The 13,540-nt window shown below is 40.6% G+C and overlaps 2 protein-coding genes across 3 annotated transcripts; one reads left to right on the top strand and one right to left on the bottom strand.

The window, feature by feature from the left end:
• Positions 1 to 4,923: 4,923 nt before the first annotated feature.
• On the top strand, positions 4,924 to 7,285 carry LOC146638741 (uncharacterized). The gene is made up of 7 exons (XM_085370852.1): positions 4,924 to 4,963; positions 5,190 to 5,465; positions 6,182 to 6,469; positions 6,541 to 6,707; positions 6,793 to 6,885; positions 6,967 to 7,011; positions 7,121 to 7,285. Exons 1-7 carry the CDS (start codon positions 4,924 to 4,926, stop codon positions 7,283 to 7,285), a joined length of 1,074 nt encoding a protein of 357 aa, XP_085226978.1.
• Positions 7,286 to 9,981: 2,696 nt separating this feature from the next.
• Positions 9,982 to 13,509, bottom strand: LOC146638740 (uncharacterized). 2 transcript variants are annotated; one of them, XM_085370817.1, is made up of 4 exons: positions 12,455 to 13,509; positions 12,026 to 12,085; positions 10,897 to 10,999; positions 9,982 to 10,637 (listed from the first exon to the last, which is right to left on the bottom strand). In XM_085370817.1, the coding sequence occupies exons 1-4, from the start codon at positions 12,656 to 12,658 to the stop codon at positions 10,282 to 10,284; spliced, it is 723 nt and encodes a 240-aa protein (XP_085226943.1). In that variant the 5' UTR covers positions 12,659 to 13,509; the 3' UTR covers positions 9,982 to 10,281. The 2 variants fall into 2 exon arrangements, with proteins under 2 accessions (XP_085226943.1, XP_085226952.1); XM_085370826.1 differs by lacking the exon at positions 12,026 to 12,085.
• Between the last annotated feature and the right edge of the window lie 31 nt (positions 13,510 to 13,540).

Genomic DNA, 13,540 nt, shown 5'->3' with positions numbered 1-13,540 from the left:
TCGGGGAAAGGACCCCAATTCAGGACTCCCCTGGCTCAATTTGTTTTACAAATGTGATAGAATCAGGATCAGGAATTGTTTTTACATCTCATTTGGTGGCAGGCAGCTATTGTTGTGTAACTGAAAATCTTAATGAGAATTAAACTATCCTGCATCAACCAATCTGTTTGATAATAGAATTTTTTAGATAGACTGTTTCTTATAAAGAACCTTTCCACTTGAAGTACTTTTTTCTACTGTTTTTGTACTTAAGTGCTTTCTATGTAGCATTCACACTTATCATATCGGTGAGTAACTTGGGGTTCAGTATCCCAAGAATCCTTTGGCATGCAGATTATAACAGCCAGGGATTGAACCACCAACCTTCTGATTAGTGGATGACCTGCTCTACCTCCAGAGCCCTGTTAGATATGCATTTCTAAATACAAGTTCACCCTGTCTTTTGTTCTTGTTTAAAAAAAAATCCTAAATTGGATTTTTTGTTAATTAGTGTGAATGCTGATAAGTATTGACAGTATTGTTATTCAAATCTTTATTATTATACTATTTTATTATTATTAGTGTGAATGCTGAAAAGCATTCACAGCATTGTTATTCAAATCTTTATTAGTGTGAATGCTGAAAAGCATTTATTTTTGTCAATACGACTTGTAGTATTTTCTTGGGAAGCATTTGTTTCACAATGACTTTTCTGTTTATTTAAACCTTTAGGACCTACCATAGAACCAAGTCCACTAGAGTTATATTTATATTTTTACATGCTGTAGTGCCATTTTTGGGAGCATTTCAAGTTGCTGTACATCAGTATAGCTGTTATAGCCCAAAATTAGGTAATATGTGTGCATTAAGTCTATAATAACTACATAAATTGCAAAAAAGTACAATACACTACAAAAAATTGAAAATCTTTTTTTTTTTTTACATATATTTCTAGTTAGAGAAATTTAAGAAGTTTGTAAATACAAAAAAGTTGCACAAAATAGTTTCTAACAACAGGAAATTTATTTTGAGTGTCTTCACACCAATTTTTTATATACTGCTGGAAAAATGAAAATAAATATCATAATGCAAATTTGCAAAAATACAGCATGTACATCAAAATAAACTATTTTCAGCAGTGCAATTTGAGTTCTAAGCATCCCAGAAACTATTCAGAAAAGTATGAAGTCAAACATGACTTTTAAAAACACCAGTACAGGCTTATAAGGGCTCCGAAGGTAAAAAAAAACAACAACAAACTCCGACCGGTTTTAAAGGGTTAAAGCAGCAGCAGAGAGGTGTATGTCTGTTTGTGTGTGTGTGTGTGTGTGCGTGTGCGTGCGTGCGTGCGTGCGTGCGTGTGTGTGTGTGTGTGTGTGTGTGTGGTGCCACTGGATGGTGTCGCTATAGCAACCAGGCTCACACCTGCCTGCTTAATGAGCTCTGTCTGTCACATAACTGACCCCATATATATCTTTGCTATTTAGCGTTAACTCTGTTACAGCCAAAGCTGAATTGGGATATTATGTAAATCTACACATAAAGCTTCCATAAGTCACTCAAAGGGTACATGGATCTTAAGTGTATTAAAAGGAAATTTCACTCAAAACCAAAATGAGTCTTGTAGTGGCAGAAAAGCTTGGAGATTACCAAAGTAATTAGATTCTGTTTCAACTTCATTTTCTTAGAAGTGTTTCAAGATTAATCTAGAAATGTTGACTTAATTCTTAAAATTAAAGATGACAATAAAAGATATCCAAGATGAAAGTCAAGATACTATTTCGACTTTAATCTCAAAATTTCCAATTAATTCTCCAAAATAGTATTTCAATGAGAAATTCAACATACAAATTTGAGAATAAACTTGAAATACTATTTTGAGATTAAATTCAACTTAAATTCAAATTTAGCTTTTTTCTCAAAATAACATTTTAAAATTTGTCTTGAAATTTTGATTTCATTCTAAAAATAATAATAAAATAAATTCCCCTCTCGACTTCCAGGCCATACTTGGCACAGATGTTCCTGTATACTATGCTGGCCACTTGGATATGGCGTCCCATGTATGCCCTGCCTGTCAGCATCTTGCATCCTGCTGTTATGTGCTGGATTAGCTCAGGGGCATCTTTACACAGTCTGCACCTGGGGCCCGTTCTTCGTACGTCGCTTACTACATCCAAGATCAAATGACACATCCAAGATCAAATCATCGCGCTAACCGTGAGCTCGCTAATCCGGTTCCCCGAACACACCTGCTGTTGACGATTACTACAGCTGGACGCAGTAATGTGACATCACTGGGTGTAGTAAAAGGGGCTACGCATCGATAGTAGAAACATTGATCGGCAACCCTCTGATTGGTCGGCGAAAATGTCGAAGGAGTGCGCTCGGCTCGGTATTTTTCGGCAGCAGAGCAAGAACTCCTGAGTGAGGGATTTCAGGAGTTTCAGAGTTTAATCAGAACGCAAGGGAACACTGCAAAGGCTGCAAAAGCAAGGAGCGAGGGCTGGCAGAAAGTTGCTGACAAATCAAACTCGTAAGTAATTTAATAATAATAATAATAATATATTGGATTTATATAGCGCTTTTCAAGGCACCCAAAGCGCTTTACAATGCCACTATTCATTCACTCTCACATTCACACACTGGTGGAGGCAGCTACAGTTGTAGCCACAGCTGCCCTGGGGCAGACTGACAGAAGCGAGGCTGCCATATCGCGCCATCGGCCCCTCTGGCCAACACCAGTAGGCGGTAGGGTAGATTTATTATATTACACTATATTATCCAATATTATATTACATTACATTATATTATAATATGTTATATTTTATCCTCTTTCACATTAGAGCCACGACAGGACCCACTAGAACATGGGAACAGGTAAAAGTGAAATATAAGAATATCCTACAGAATGGTAATATTTATCACTTATATTGCTTTTAGTCTCTTGGAAAGAGACCCTGGAATAATCTGTTTGTTTATAACAGCAACCAAGAAAAGGGCAGAGGAAAAAAAGACAGGTGGTGGTCCTGCACCCCCTCGTCAACAAGTTGGTTAAGTGAATAATACCCTCACGGGAAAATCGATATCTCTCTATGAGCACACTGTCGCGCTGAGCTAAAGGATCCTGTCTGTCCCGCAATATACGCTGAATTCTGAAAACTCTCCTTATCAATCTTGCACCTTCCGCAATGGGTGGCTCGCGTATACGGACAGGACATGGCTGCGACAGGCTTCCCAAATCCACCTTCGCTTTTATAGCCGTGGTCTCTCATCTTGATTACACGAAGTAATTTACAATTGCTACTCTGAAATATGAATTAAATCTGTAATAATCACATACATGTAATAGAATGTTAATAGTACATTTCCCTTTTTTAGGAAATGACCTGTGTGAAATCAATAAATGGATCAGGTGCTGCATTGTCTTTAGTTACATTGATGTTATTTATTTATGGTGAAACAGTGGTGGAATATCGCTGTTGCTTTCGTATAAATGAAGCGGACATACCTGCGTGGCCGCGATCTAATCCTGTTTACATAAAGTAAACCTGCTCCCGAGCAGGTTTACGCTTACGGCTCTGTTGCTATGACAGCAAGTCCCGGATGAACTTCGGGGAACCGACTGATCCAGGATCACGCGAAATCGTCAACAATCTAATCCGGCTAACCTACTTAGCGAGGTACGAAGAACGGGCCCCAGGGGCCTTGCCTAGTGTGATAGACCCCAGCCTCTATGGATTTTGTGCTCAGAGCTTGTTCCTGTGCTTCCAATATCCTTTGTGCTGACTTTAAGTCCAGCTTTATCCAGCCACTGGTAGGATTTCTGGATGTCAGTCACCTCCTCTATCTGCCGGTGGTACATGCTCTGCAGGGGCCTATCCTCCCATGATGGTTCCTCCTCTTCCTCCTTCCTTGTTTTTACTGTTTAGCTGGCACCTCGGGACTTGCCTGACTCTCTGCATTTGAAGCTTTCCTAGCAGCCTCTCCATGGTTCTCTCTATCTATCTCTCTATCTCTCTCTCTATCTCTCTATCTATGTAATTTGAACAATATTGTCAAATGTCAAACGTAATATTAACCGACTCCGTCCCTTCCTTACTCCCCATGCTGCTGCCATCCTTGTCCTTAGTCTTATTCATCTTACTGTTCCGTCCTCACACCTTATTACTATGGGGAACAGAGCTTTCAGTCGCTCTGCTTCCCGGCTCTGGAACTCTCTTCCTCCTGCACTAAGAAATATTGACTCCCTTTCTATTTTAAGACACAGCTCAAAACACATCTGTTTAAACTGGCTTATTCGCTTTAATGCTGATTTTATCTGTTGTCAAGCTCTGTTTTGTAATTTTAACTTATTTTATGTATTTTATGACAACTGTTCCTTTTATTAATTTTGTTTTTTGTAAGGTGACCTTGGGTTTTTGAAAGGCGCCCTCAAATAAAATGCATTATTATTATTATTATTATTATTATTATTATTATTATTATTATTATTATTATTATTATTATTATTATTATTATTATTAAATGTATTAATAACAACAACAACAATTAACCTTTAATAAAAAATATTATTATTGTTCGTGGACCTAACAGCCCCTCGCCAATCTTTTATCGAACTGAGGGGCTGAGGCCGAGTCACACCGAACCCTCTTGTTCGATATTTTAACAATAATTTCCGTAAAACCCTTAAACGCATCACTAGTGCGCTGAAGGAAACGCCCTTTGGGTGGGCTTACAAAATGTTTCTCCGTTTTGCGACTTTAACAGCGTACCGGCGCGTATTAACTTTGTAACCTTCTTCTACTACCCATGTATTTATGTAGGGTAGGTGTAATATGAAGTCTATATACTAAAAGAGGTACAAATGAACCCCAAACGCAGGGTGCTTTGTGCCTAACTGTTTATTCGAGACTCGGAATCTCTGAATCCCTGCACATCATCATGATCTTATTGCTGCTTCTAGTTGCCAGTCTTGGTGTTGGTAAGTAAGGAAGCTCATTTCCACGTTAGTAAAGCAGCTTTAATAATGCTGAAGTCTGGGACTCAGCATCAGTGCTCAGGATCACCCTTTATTATTGTATTTAAGTGCAATTTTCTTAACTCTGATAACACGGTATAATTATGAACATGTCAATGTAAATATGCCAGAATTAGCAAAAGTAATTTGCAATAACAACATACATTAATAATTTTTCTCTCCTCTCCAGGCCTTGAAAATGTTGAAAATTATGAAGTGGAGTATGGAAACAGATTCAGGATGAGGGTGTCAAGAAGGGTTCACTTTATCGAGTTAATCCCCAAGAACAAATCAGAAGGGACGATCTTGTGGGAACGTGACGAAGATCAGCCCAAAGAGGGCAGTAGATGGAAGATGACTGAGACCTTATATACCATCAGTTCTTTAGCCCAAAAAGACAGTGGCCGCTACATATTCAAAGACAACTATGGGGAATTGATGCATGCGAAGATCATTGACGTAAAAGGTGTGGATCTTTTTAGTCCTTGATTTATCTAATGTTTTTTTTCTTTTTCTACAGGTGTGCTAAACTTTTACCACAAGCCTATAGTTAGATTGACCTACAAATCAATGAGAGCGTAACACTACTGTAACAGCACATTTAAAGTCTCTAAAGCCAAACTGCGGTATATAACAAATATGCATTTAGTTAAGTCATATAGCTCTATACTCTGTAAACTGGATTTTATAAAGTCCACCAGAGCAATGCAAATCTAAAGCTCGGTAAAGGACATATGGGTTGGTTCGTTTTAAGCCTTTTTAAAAGGACAGGTTCTGGTTTTATGGAGATTCTCACAGCTCATCTTCAGAAGCATCATACACGACAGTAACTTAATTTTCCTTAAATCGGACACAAAACCCCCCAAAAAACTTACACCACGAACCAAGACAAAGTTGAACACATCATATACTTAAAAACCCCGTCCACTGCAGGGGAAATCACCATGTGCAACTGAGGGGGAAACGTTGATAAAAGTCCTATAGACACCCTACAATGAGTTGAAATATTAACTTGTTATTTATTTCTCCATATGTAATTTTTGTCATTTGTATTGTGTCACTTTGTATGTCCCTCACGATTTCCCGTCATCAACCCCTCCCCTAGAGCTGCCCCTGCTTCCTACAGATTCCTCATGCATTAGTGCATTAACTTAAAAATCACTTTAATATTTTCCTTATCAGAGGTCACAAAGAGCTATACCCTGGAGACTAATCAAGTCCTGAACATCACTTTTGATCTGGAACCGCACTCCTGCAACATTTACTTCTTCCCTGGCGAAAACAGTAAGACTGCGATAGTCCTTAAGGGCAGACTGCAGCATGATTTGAAACAAGTGGATTGCGTGGGGTTTGAGCTTTTAAAGCCATGTGGGATTGTACACAAGGCCATCCAAAAGACATGCAGTGGACGGTTTGAAGTCAGAGATGATAATGATGACAAAGCCTTGGTAGTTTTCCTGGAAATGGAAGGTAAATAAACTAAGATCATTTTCATTATACAGTATAGTTTGCTTTGGGCTGATTAACAGACTTTGTTTCAGAGCCACAGTTCAGTCAGGCTTACCTCGGTATTGGTGGTGGTGCGTTGTTCTTCACACTGTGCTGGTGTTGCTGCAAGTACTGCTGTTGTGGTGAGAGATCCTCAGCAAAGGAGAACTCAGAAGCAGCTGCAGAGAATGATAGCGAGCCTGCTGTGTATTACCATGAGGTGAACATGATCTGCTATTTTTTTGCTTTTTGTGTATTTATTTTTTTTAGTTGTGTTTATATTGTCTGTTTAAATCGAACTGCAGTTTGAGCCTGTGGGTCCGGGATCAAACCAGCACTGTGAACTCTCTAATCCACCCAACACTGATGAGGCTCCTGATGCTCCAGTTGACCTGCTGGTTAGTGTATGAACTCAACTCCTGAGCCATTTTTATTCTCCTCTCTTTCCTGCTATTAATGTGTGTTGTTGAACTCTGCAGATACACAGTTCTGCTGCTACGGATTCTCCACCTGCTTATTGTGAGGTGAGACCTAAGTGCATGTTCAATGCAGTTTTGAAACTTCTTTAAACTTAGAAACGAGACTTGGTTTAAAGGCTAAATGTGCAGTGACACGTCTGTCTTTTTCCTCCAGGTTACACCGCCGGCGAAGCAGGAAGAGGCTCCAACCATCACTCCCACCTCCGACCCTGAGCCACGGTTTGAATTGAAGGGGACAATTTTCAATTCTGGTCCGCCACTCAGCTCAGCCTCAACGTACTGTGATGTTTATACCTCAGAAAAATTCAACTTCTTCTAAAAGTCTTGATTTTGAACTGTGTTCTTTAGTACGGTGACGAAGGGATAATTTGACATTTCAGGGAATAGGCTTGCCTGACATCTTTGAGCCAAGAAAAAAAATGTTTTGTAACCACTGGTACATTTACAAATTTATGTTTCTACAGATAGTTTTTTATGGATAAAAAAAACCTTAGAACCAAAAACATTTTGAAGCTTGTGTCTTCACTGCTGCCTGCTGTAGTTCCATATTTATCAAGGAGAAAGAAAATATGTATTTTCGGATTTTCCTCTGTCTTTTTGTTTTTTATGTTGTGATTTTTAAGGGATACGGCACATTAATTAACACTACTGTAAATACATTTTTCTGTTCTCTATAGTTCTGTCAAGAATACGTTATGCATTACAGACCACTGTGAATGTGATATTTTCAGGGAAGATATATGCAGTAGGCACGTTGCAAAAACTGAGGTTTTACAGTTAAATGTGGAATCTGAGTCATATTAACTTAAATAAGGGAACTGTTTTTAGCTCCTGAGAAAGATGCATTCACAGTTTGTATGAAATGTGAGACTGCTAATGAAGACGCTTATTTTAGACTTTTTTGTTATTGTTGCTTGTATGAAGAGTTCATATCTTAGTATTTAATCATATCTTGTACACAAAAAGCAAACTTAGAAATGCAAGGGCCATCAATATGGAAATATTTCTATGCTTTACCAAAGACCTACCCTCCTGACATGTGGTTTATGTTTTGTTTTTATATATTTGATGTATTTGTGTCCATATGTGGGAACTTTTGATCTGTTACATTTAGTTACAAGTGCAATACCCCTTCATCCTGTGAAAGTACTGTCGATTGTGTGTATTGTGTGTATGTTATTTAAGCACTTTCTGAGAAGACTATATGCTGTAAAACATTTTTAAAAACCCTTATGGACATATCAGCATGTATTTAGACATCTGTTACATTAAAGCTAGCATTATCCTACCTCTACAACTTGTTTGGTATTTGCATTTGTTCCCCTGCACAGTTTACCTTCACTAATACTTAAAGCACCTCCAACAGTGTCACTAGAGAGCCAAAAGCCCATCCAAGCACATAAATTCCTTTCTGCCATAGCAGCTGGTTCACAGAAGACAGGAAGCAGAGCAGGACTCAAACTACAACTGAGGCTTTTCTGTCTTGAGAAGAAAAACAACAGAACCTCAGACCTGTCTGACAGGCACAACAAGTAGTCCTGTGTAGAGATATTTAAAAAGGTTTATCAGCTCATGCTTTAAGAACTGGAGTATGTGTTCAAACTAACTTTGTAATAGCAGAAGAAACACACAAAATAAAACTCTAAGCACTAAAACCTCGTGTGACTCATTTAATTTCTTAAAGTTACTTAAAATTAATATGTTTTTGTTTAGCCTTTTCCCACAATAATTGGCAATCTCTGTGTAGGTTATATCAGAGACGTGGGAATCCTATAAAGGCTATAGTATGTATGCTATTGTGTAACAAAAATGTGAAAATATCCACTTCCATTCTTTCACAGCTTGAGTTAGGGTTTGTTTTGCTTTTTAAGTTTTTGGGGAAGTGTAACTAGAAGATTTTCTTTTAAGTAACTAAGAAAAGTTTGGAAGGAGTTGCAAAATCTGCATTTATCTGTGTTTTGGACACCTGGTGAACATATGCCCAATATTTAACGCTCTCTAAATTCTGTTAAGGGAAACAGCTGGCTCTTTAGGTGCTCTAAAGTGTTCATAAGCTAGCTGCTGAATCGGTTTGCCATTTCTGTATAATTAAGTGAAGTTGTGGCCTGGGAAATCCAAATGCATAAAAAGGGTTGCAGAGCTGTGAGAGGAAGAGCTGGTGTCTAATTCTTGCTTTATCCTTTTAATCTTTTAAAAGAAATTCATTTTAGATACATTTAGCTGCAACACTCTATCAGTTTCCTCCTTTTTTCACTAATGTGGTGAGAAAAAAAAGGTTGATTTCACAATAGAATTGTATCTGGTCTGCTTGGCACTCCACCAAAGAACAGCGTAGGAGGATTTTGACTATTGATGGTGAAGGGGAGCAAGCAGAAGTGATAATTTTGGCACTGAGGTCAGGTTGCTCCATTCCCTTGATGTGACAGTGGGGGTGGAGATTGGTGGTAAGAACCCAAAGGATTAAAAAGCTTCCAGATGACAGAGCCGTTGGGACCCAGCCTGGCAGATGGGAGTGAAGAGGCATGGCTGTAGCTAATTGAACATAAGTCATCAAATATAAGATGTGTTGCTTGATGCTTGTGCTTATGAAGCCTAATCTAAGATGCCATCAGTGCATGGAAGGTTCTCAATCAGGATAGCTGCCTGATTACGCTGGGTTACGCTGGTCTGGCAGTTGGTCAACCACTTCAGCCCAGACAAAAATATCAGTTGGATTGGCTGCTGTAATGGACTTTCCCTTAGTGATACCAGAAGGTCAAAGATTGTACTTTTGCATCTCAATGGTTCACCATTCATCATTCTTTGATGGTTGACCCCCAGGAATGTGTACCAAAGGAACAGAATACTTTGCTTTTTTGCACAGTGCTTGCAAAGGAAACAACATTTTCATTTAGCTCAGTTGTCACTGTGGAAACTGTGGTCATGGTAAGCAGCTGGCTGAAATGCACACAGAGTTTGCATGACTGAAGCTTTTCTCTTTGAACTGAAAATTTTGTAAAATATTTTATTGTGTTTGAAATGGTGCAACAGACAGGGCAGAAAAGGACTGTTATGATCTCATTTATGGAATTATTTCCTGTATGCACAGTCATTTTTTTTCTTGTGTAGCCTTTCAATACATTTTGTTTGTCATAGTAAACAAGTTTCATGTGGCTTGATTGCAGACGAAAAGAACATTTTTGATTAAAAATCCCAGAGATTACTTTATTACCCATATCTCACACAAACAGGCTGACAGAAATCAGTTACTATTTTTCTTAACTTGCATTGCCATCACCTTTGTCCATCTTAACTCCTGTCTGCCTTTTCTCATCACTACTCCTTTTTCTTACTCTCTACTGCGTTCACTCGGCCCTCCAGGCGCCTCAGTCGATCCTCCACAACAAAAGACTTTTCAGAGCTCGAAGTGAGCAGCGTCAAAAAGACGCATACCAGCACTAAGCCAGCCAGTCGAACTGCCGTGGTGTCTGCGGACGCTTGCTTATCAGTCACTATCAGTCCAAAAAACCAGAGTCCCAAGACAGTTTTGATAATCCAGAAGACCTGCTTTATCGCACCAATCAGCAGACGCAGAACGATGGACAGCAACCAGTAGCCAATGAGGGCCACCAGACCCCACTGGGCGACGGCCGTCACACCCTCTGGAGTGAAGTGGGGCAGTTTCAGTGTAGCTGTGGAGGGAGGAAATCCAGCTTAGCCGTGTTGTTAAAAAGAATAAAGCTTGAAAATACTTTCTGTTACACAGGAAGCAACAAGAGCAAACACTTACAATTAAAAAGGAGTGGCTTACAAATTGCCCGGAGGGAGAGGCAAGTCTGCATATTTTCACTTGCATTTTTTATTGCCATGGATTCAACTTTACGTGAGCACACACACACACACACACACACACAAACAGACACACACATAGGGGCTCATCCTGCTACCCACCATCAAATCCAGTGACTCTGAGGATCTCTGTGACGTAAACAGCGATGACATTCAGGCCGCTGGCAGCTCCTTCGGCCAGGAATCGGATCACCATCTCAAAAAACTGGAGTGGTGTGCAAGGAGGGTGGAGACATGCTTTACATTTGTTATTACACAAGGCCACAATTAAGTAACATGGCATACTGGCCAGACTGAAAACCATGCAGAGAGACGACAGAAGACAATGTGCAGGCAGTGTGATTCATAATGCTGACAGGAGCAGCTGGTACAAACTCACTGATCGCATTCAGCTGGGAACTTTAATAGCCCTTATGAGCGGCATCTTAAGATAGAAGATGTGCCGACTTGGACAAACAGCTGTGCGTGCTGGTGACAGCTGGACAGCACCCCTCTCTATTCCTGTGCACCCTCCACCACCGACTCACAAAACAACACACACACAGACACAGTACTGCAAGGTCAAGGGGAGCCCAGCGAGTTGGACGCATATCTAATCTGCACCTGTTGCACTACACAAGGCCACAAACTTAAGAACTTCATGCCAGTGTCTGTGTAACTCATAAACAGGTGTAATAACCTTCTATTGGTTTTAATTTCCAAAACTTTTAAAGCTTTCATAACTGTAAAATCGGGCTTATTTACTTATTACACTATTATACCAAAGATTTTGCTCTTTTACACTGATTTTACTGGGAACTATCAGCACAGCGTCCAGATCTTTTGTTTAGCTTAAATCTGAAGTTGCAGAAACAGGCTTTATTTTCAGTTTGACTGCATGCGGGAAGTTAACTCACACATTCAGACACACTAGGTGATTCATGGTGAACTACTAATGCACAATGACGTTTCCACACACACACACACACACACACACACACACACACACACACACACACACACACACACACACACACACACACACACACACACACACACAAAAGCTCACAAGTAAAGTGAGCCCTTACATGCAAATATCACTGTACTGAAACACACAGCTTCTCTACTCTCAGCGCTATATGGTGTAACATGACATGACACGACATGGGGCTAAACTGAACCAAGTGAGTGGGCTCTGTTTAAGGCACCATGTCAGGGCAGCACGATGGAAACACTCAGGAATGTTGCTTACCATGGCCAATGTACCGACGTTCTCCTGACCAAGCAATGACTCAAGAAACAACACTGCACTCTGAGGGAAAAGGGAGCCACCAGTAGTAGAAGGAGCAGGGAGGCGGAGATGAGCGTGTGGAAGAGTGCGAAGGGGTGAGGAGAAGACACAAAAATGAGGGCAGAGAAGATGATGGGGGATCAGGAAGGGAGATTATCAAGTTGAAGAGCACATGGAGGGGAATGCGTGTGTAGAGGGTGAAGTGATGGGTGGAGAAAGGTTAAAGAGAAAGGTTGGAGCTTTCAGAATTAGTAATCGGGTACAGTTAAGCACAGAGCGAGAATACTGAGAGAATAGTGAAGTTAGACCACCGCATTTTAACAATTCAAATCCACTTCCTGGTGCAAGGAGGAAAAGAGCGTTATCCCGCGGTGCACCTCCCCTCTTTACCTCAGCAGCTGATCGTATCACGCTGGTTCCCACTAACGACTCCGCGTACCGGTGGATCTCCTGGCAGGTTCCCGTGAAAACGGTACGCAGGGTAACCACCGATGGGCTGTCCGCCTTGGCCTGCTCAGCCCGAGCTTCGGCTCCAGCCCAGGCCACCGTCAAGCCGAGAGCCAACACACAGATAGTAAGAAAAACCCGAGCCATGGCACATCCACTGCGCTCTCAGCCCAGACGCACGGAGTCACTGAAAGGAGGTTTGAGAACAATGTGTGGAAAATGTGCCAAGTGAACGCGCACAGGTTCACGCTGCAGCTCAGAGCAGGTTGAGCAGCTCGTGTTCAGTGACTCAGACAGAAAATCACAGACTTAAAAATGGCTTCTGTTGGGAGCATTCGCTGACTGCACACCGAGTTTTAAATCAACATGTAGCACCAACAGGCAGAAGGACAGGCAGTAAGGCGCACGCTTTTAAAAATAATAAGACATTCAAGTGTAAAATTTGAAATTCAGATAAAACACAGGTTTAAAAATCCTTTCGGTTTCAGGAGGATATTATTACTATTGGTGTTTAATTATAAACTCTGGCTGCACTGCAAAAAATATCCAATCCTGGAACTCTGCGCTCCCCAAGGACGCTCCAGCTATATTTGGTAAGAAACCGTTAAAGGCTTAGATCCAGCAGCGATAGAGATATGAGATCATCAGTCAAAACGTAATGGAAAGTTACAGTTAAAAACAACAACAAAAAAACTCCCGCAGTGTATGAATCCAAAAGTGGTTTGTTTCCTGGGCAGATCTGCAAGAAAACGACCGAAACTGAGTGTGAGCTGGCCACGAGTCTCCTAAAGCCTCTTATTTCAGCTCTGAGCCCCACAGCGATCGAGGTTGGTGCTCCTTTGTCTCTGAACTTGCATCAAAATGCACTTCTGTGATGGATTATGTTGCATAACATTTAAAGAGTGAGAGAGCGAGAGAGAAAAAGCCCTTCTTGCCACCGTTCCCGTTCGGCACTCCCTTCCTTCCAGCGTTTCTAACGACCGTTTCCAACGTGCAAACACGTCTGGGGCTTCGGGGAGGAGGAGCAGA

This window comes from Diplotaxodon limnothrissa, linkage group LG2 (assembly GCF_057381915.1).
Source record: "Diplotaxodon limnothrissa isolate DT_005_m linkage group LG2, D_limnothrissa_male_GT1.1, whole genome shotgun sequence".
NCBI classification, from domain to species: domain Eukaryota; kingdom Metazoa; phylum Chordata; class Actinopteri; order Cichliformes; family Cichlidae; genus Diplotaxodon; species Diplotaxodon limnothrissa.
The sequence above is the reverse complement of the archived record's forward strand: the minus strand, read 5'-3'. Positions and strand labels throughout refer to the sequence as shown.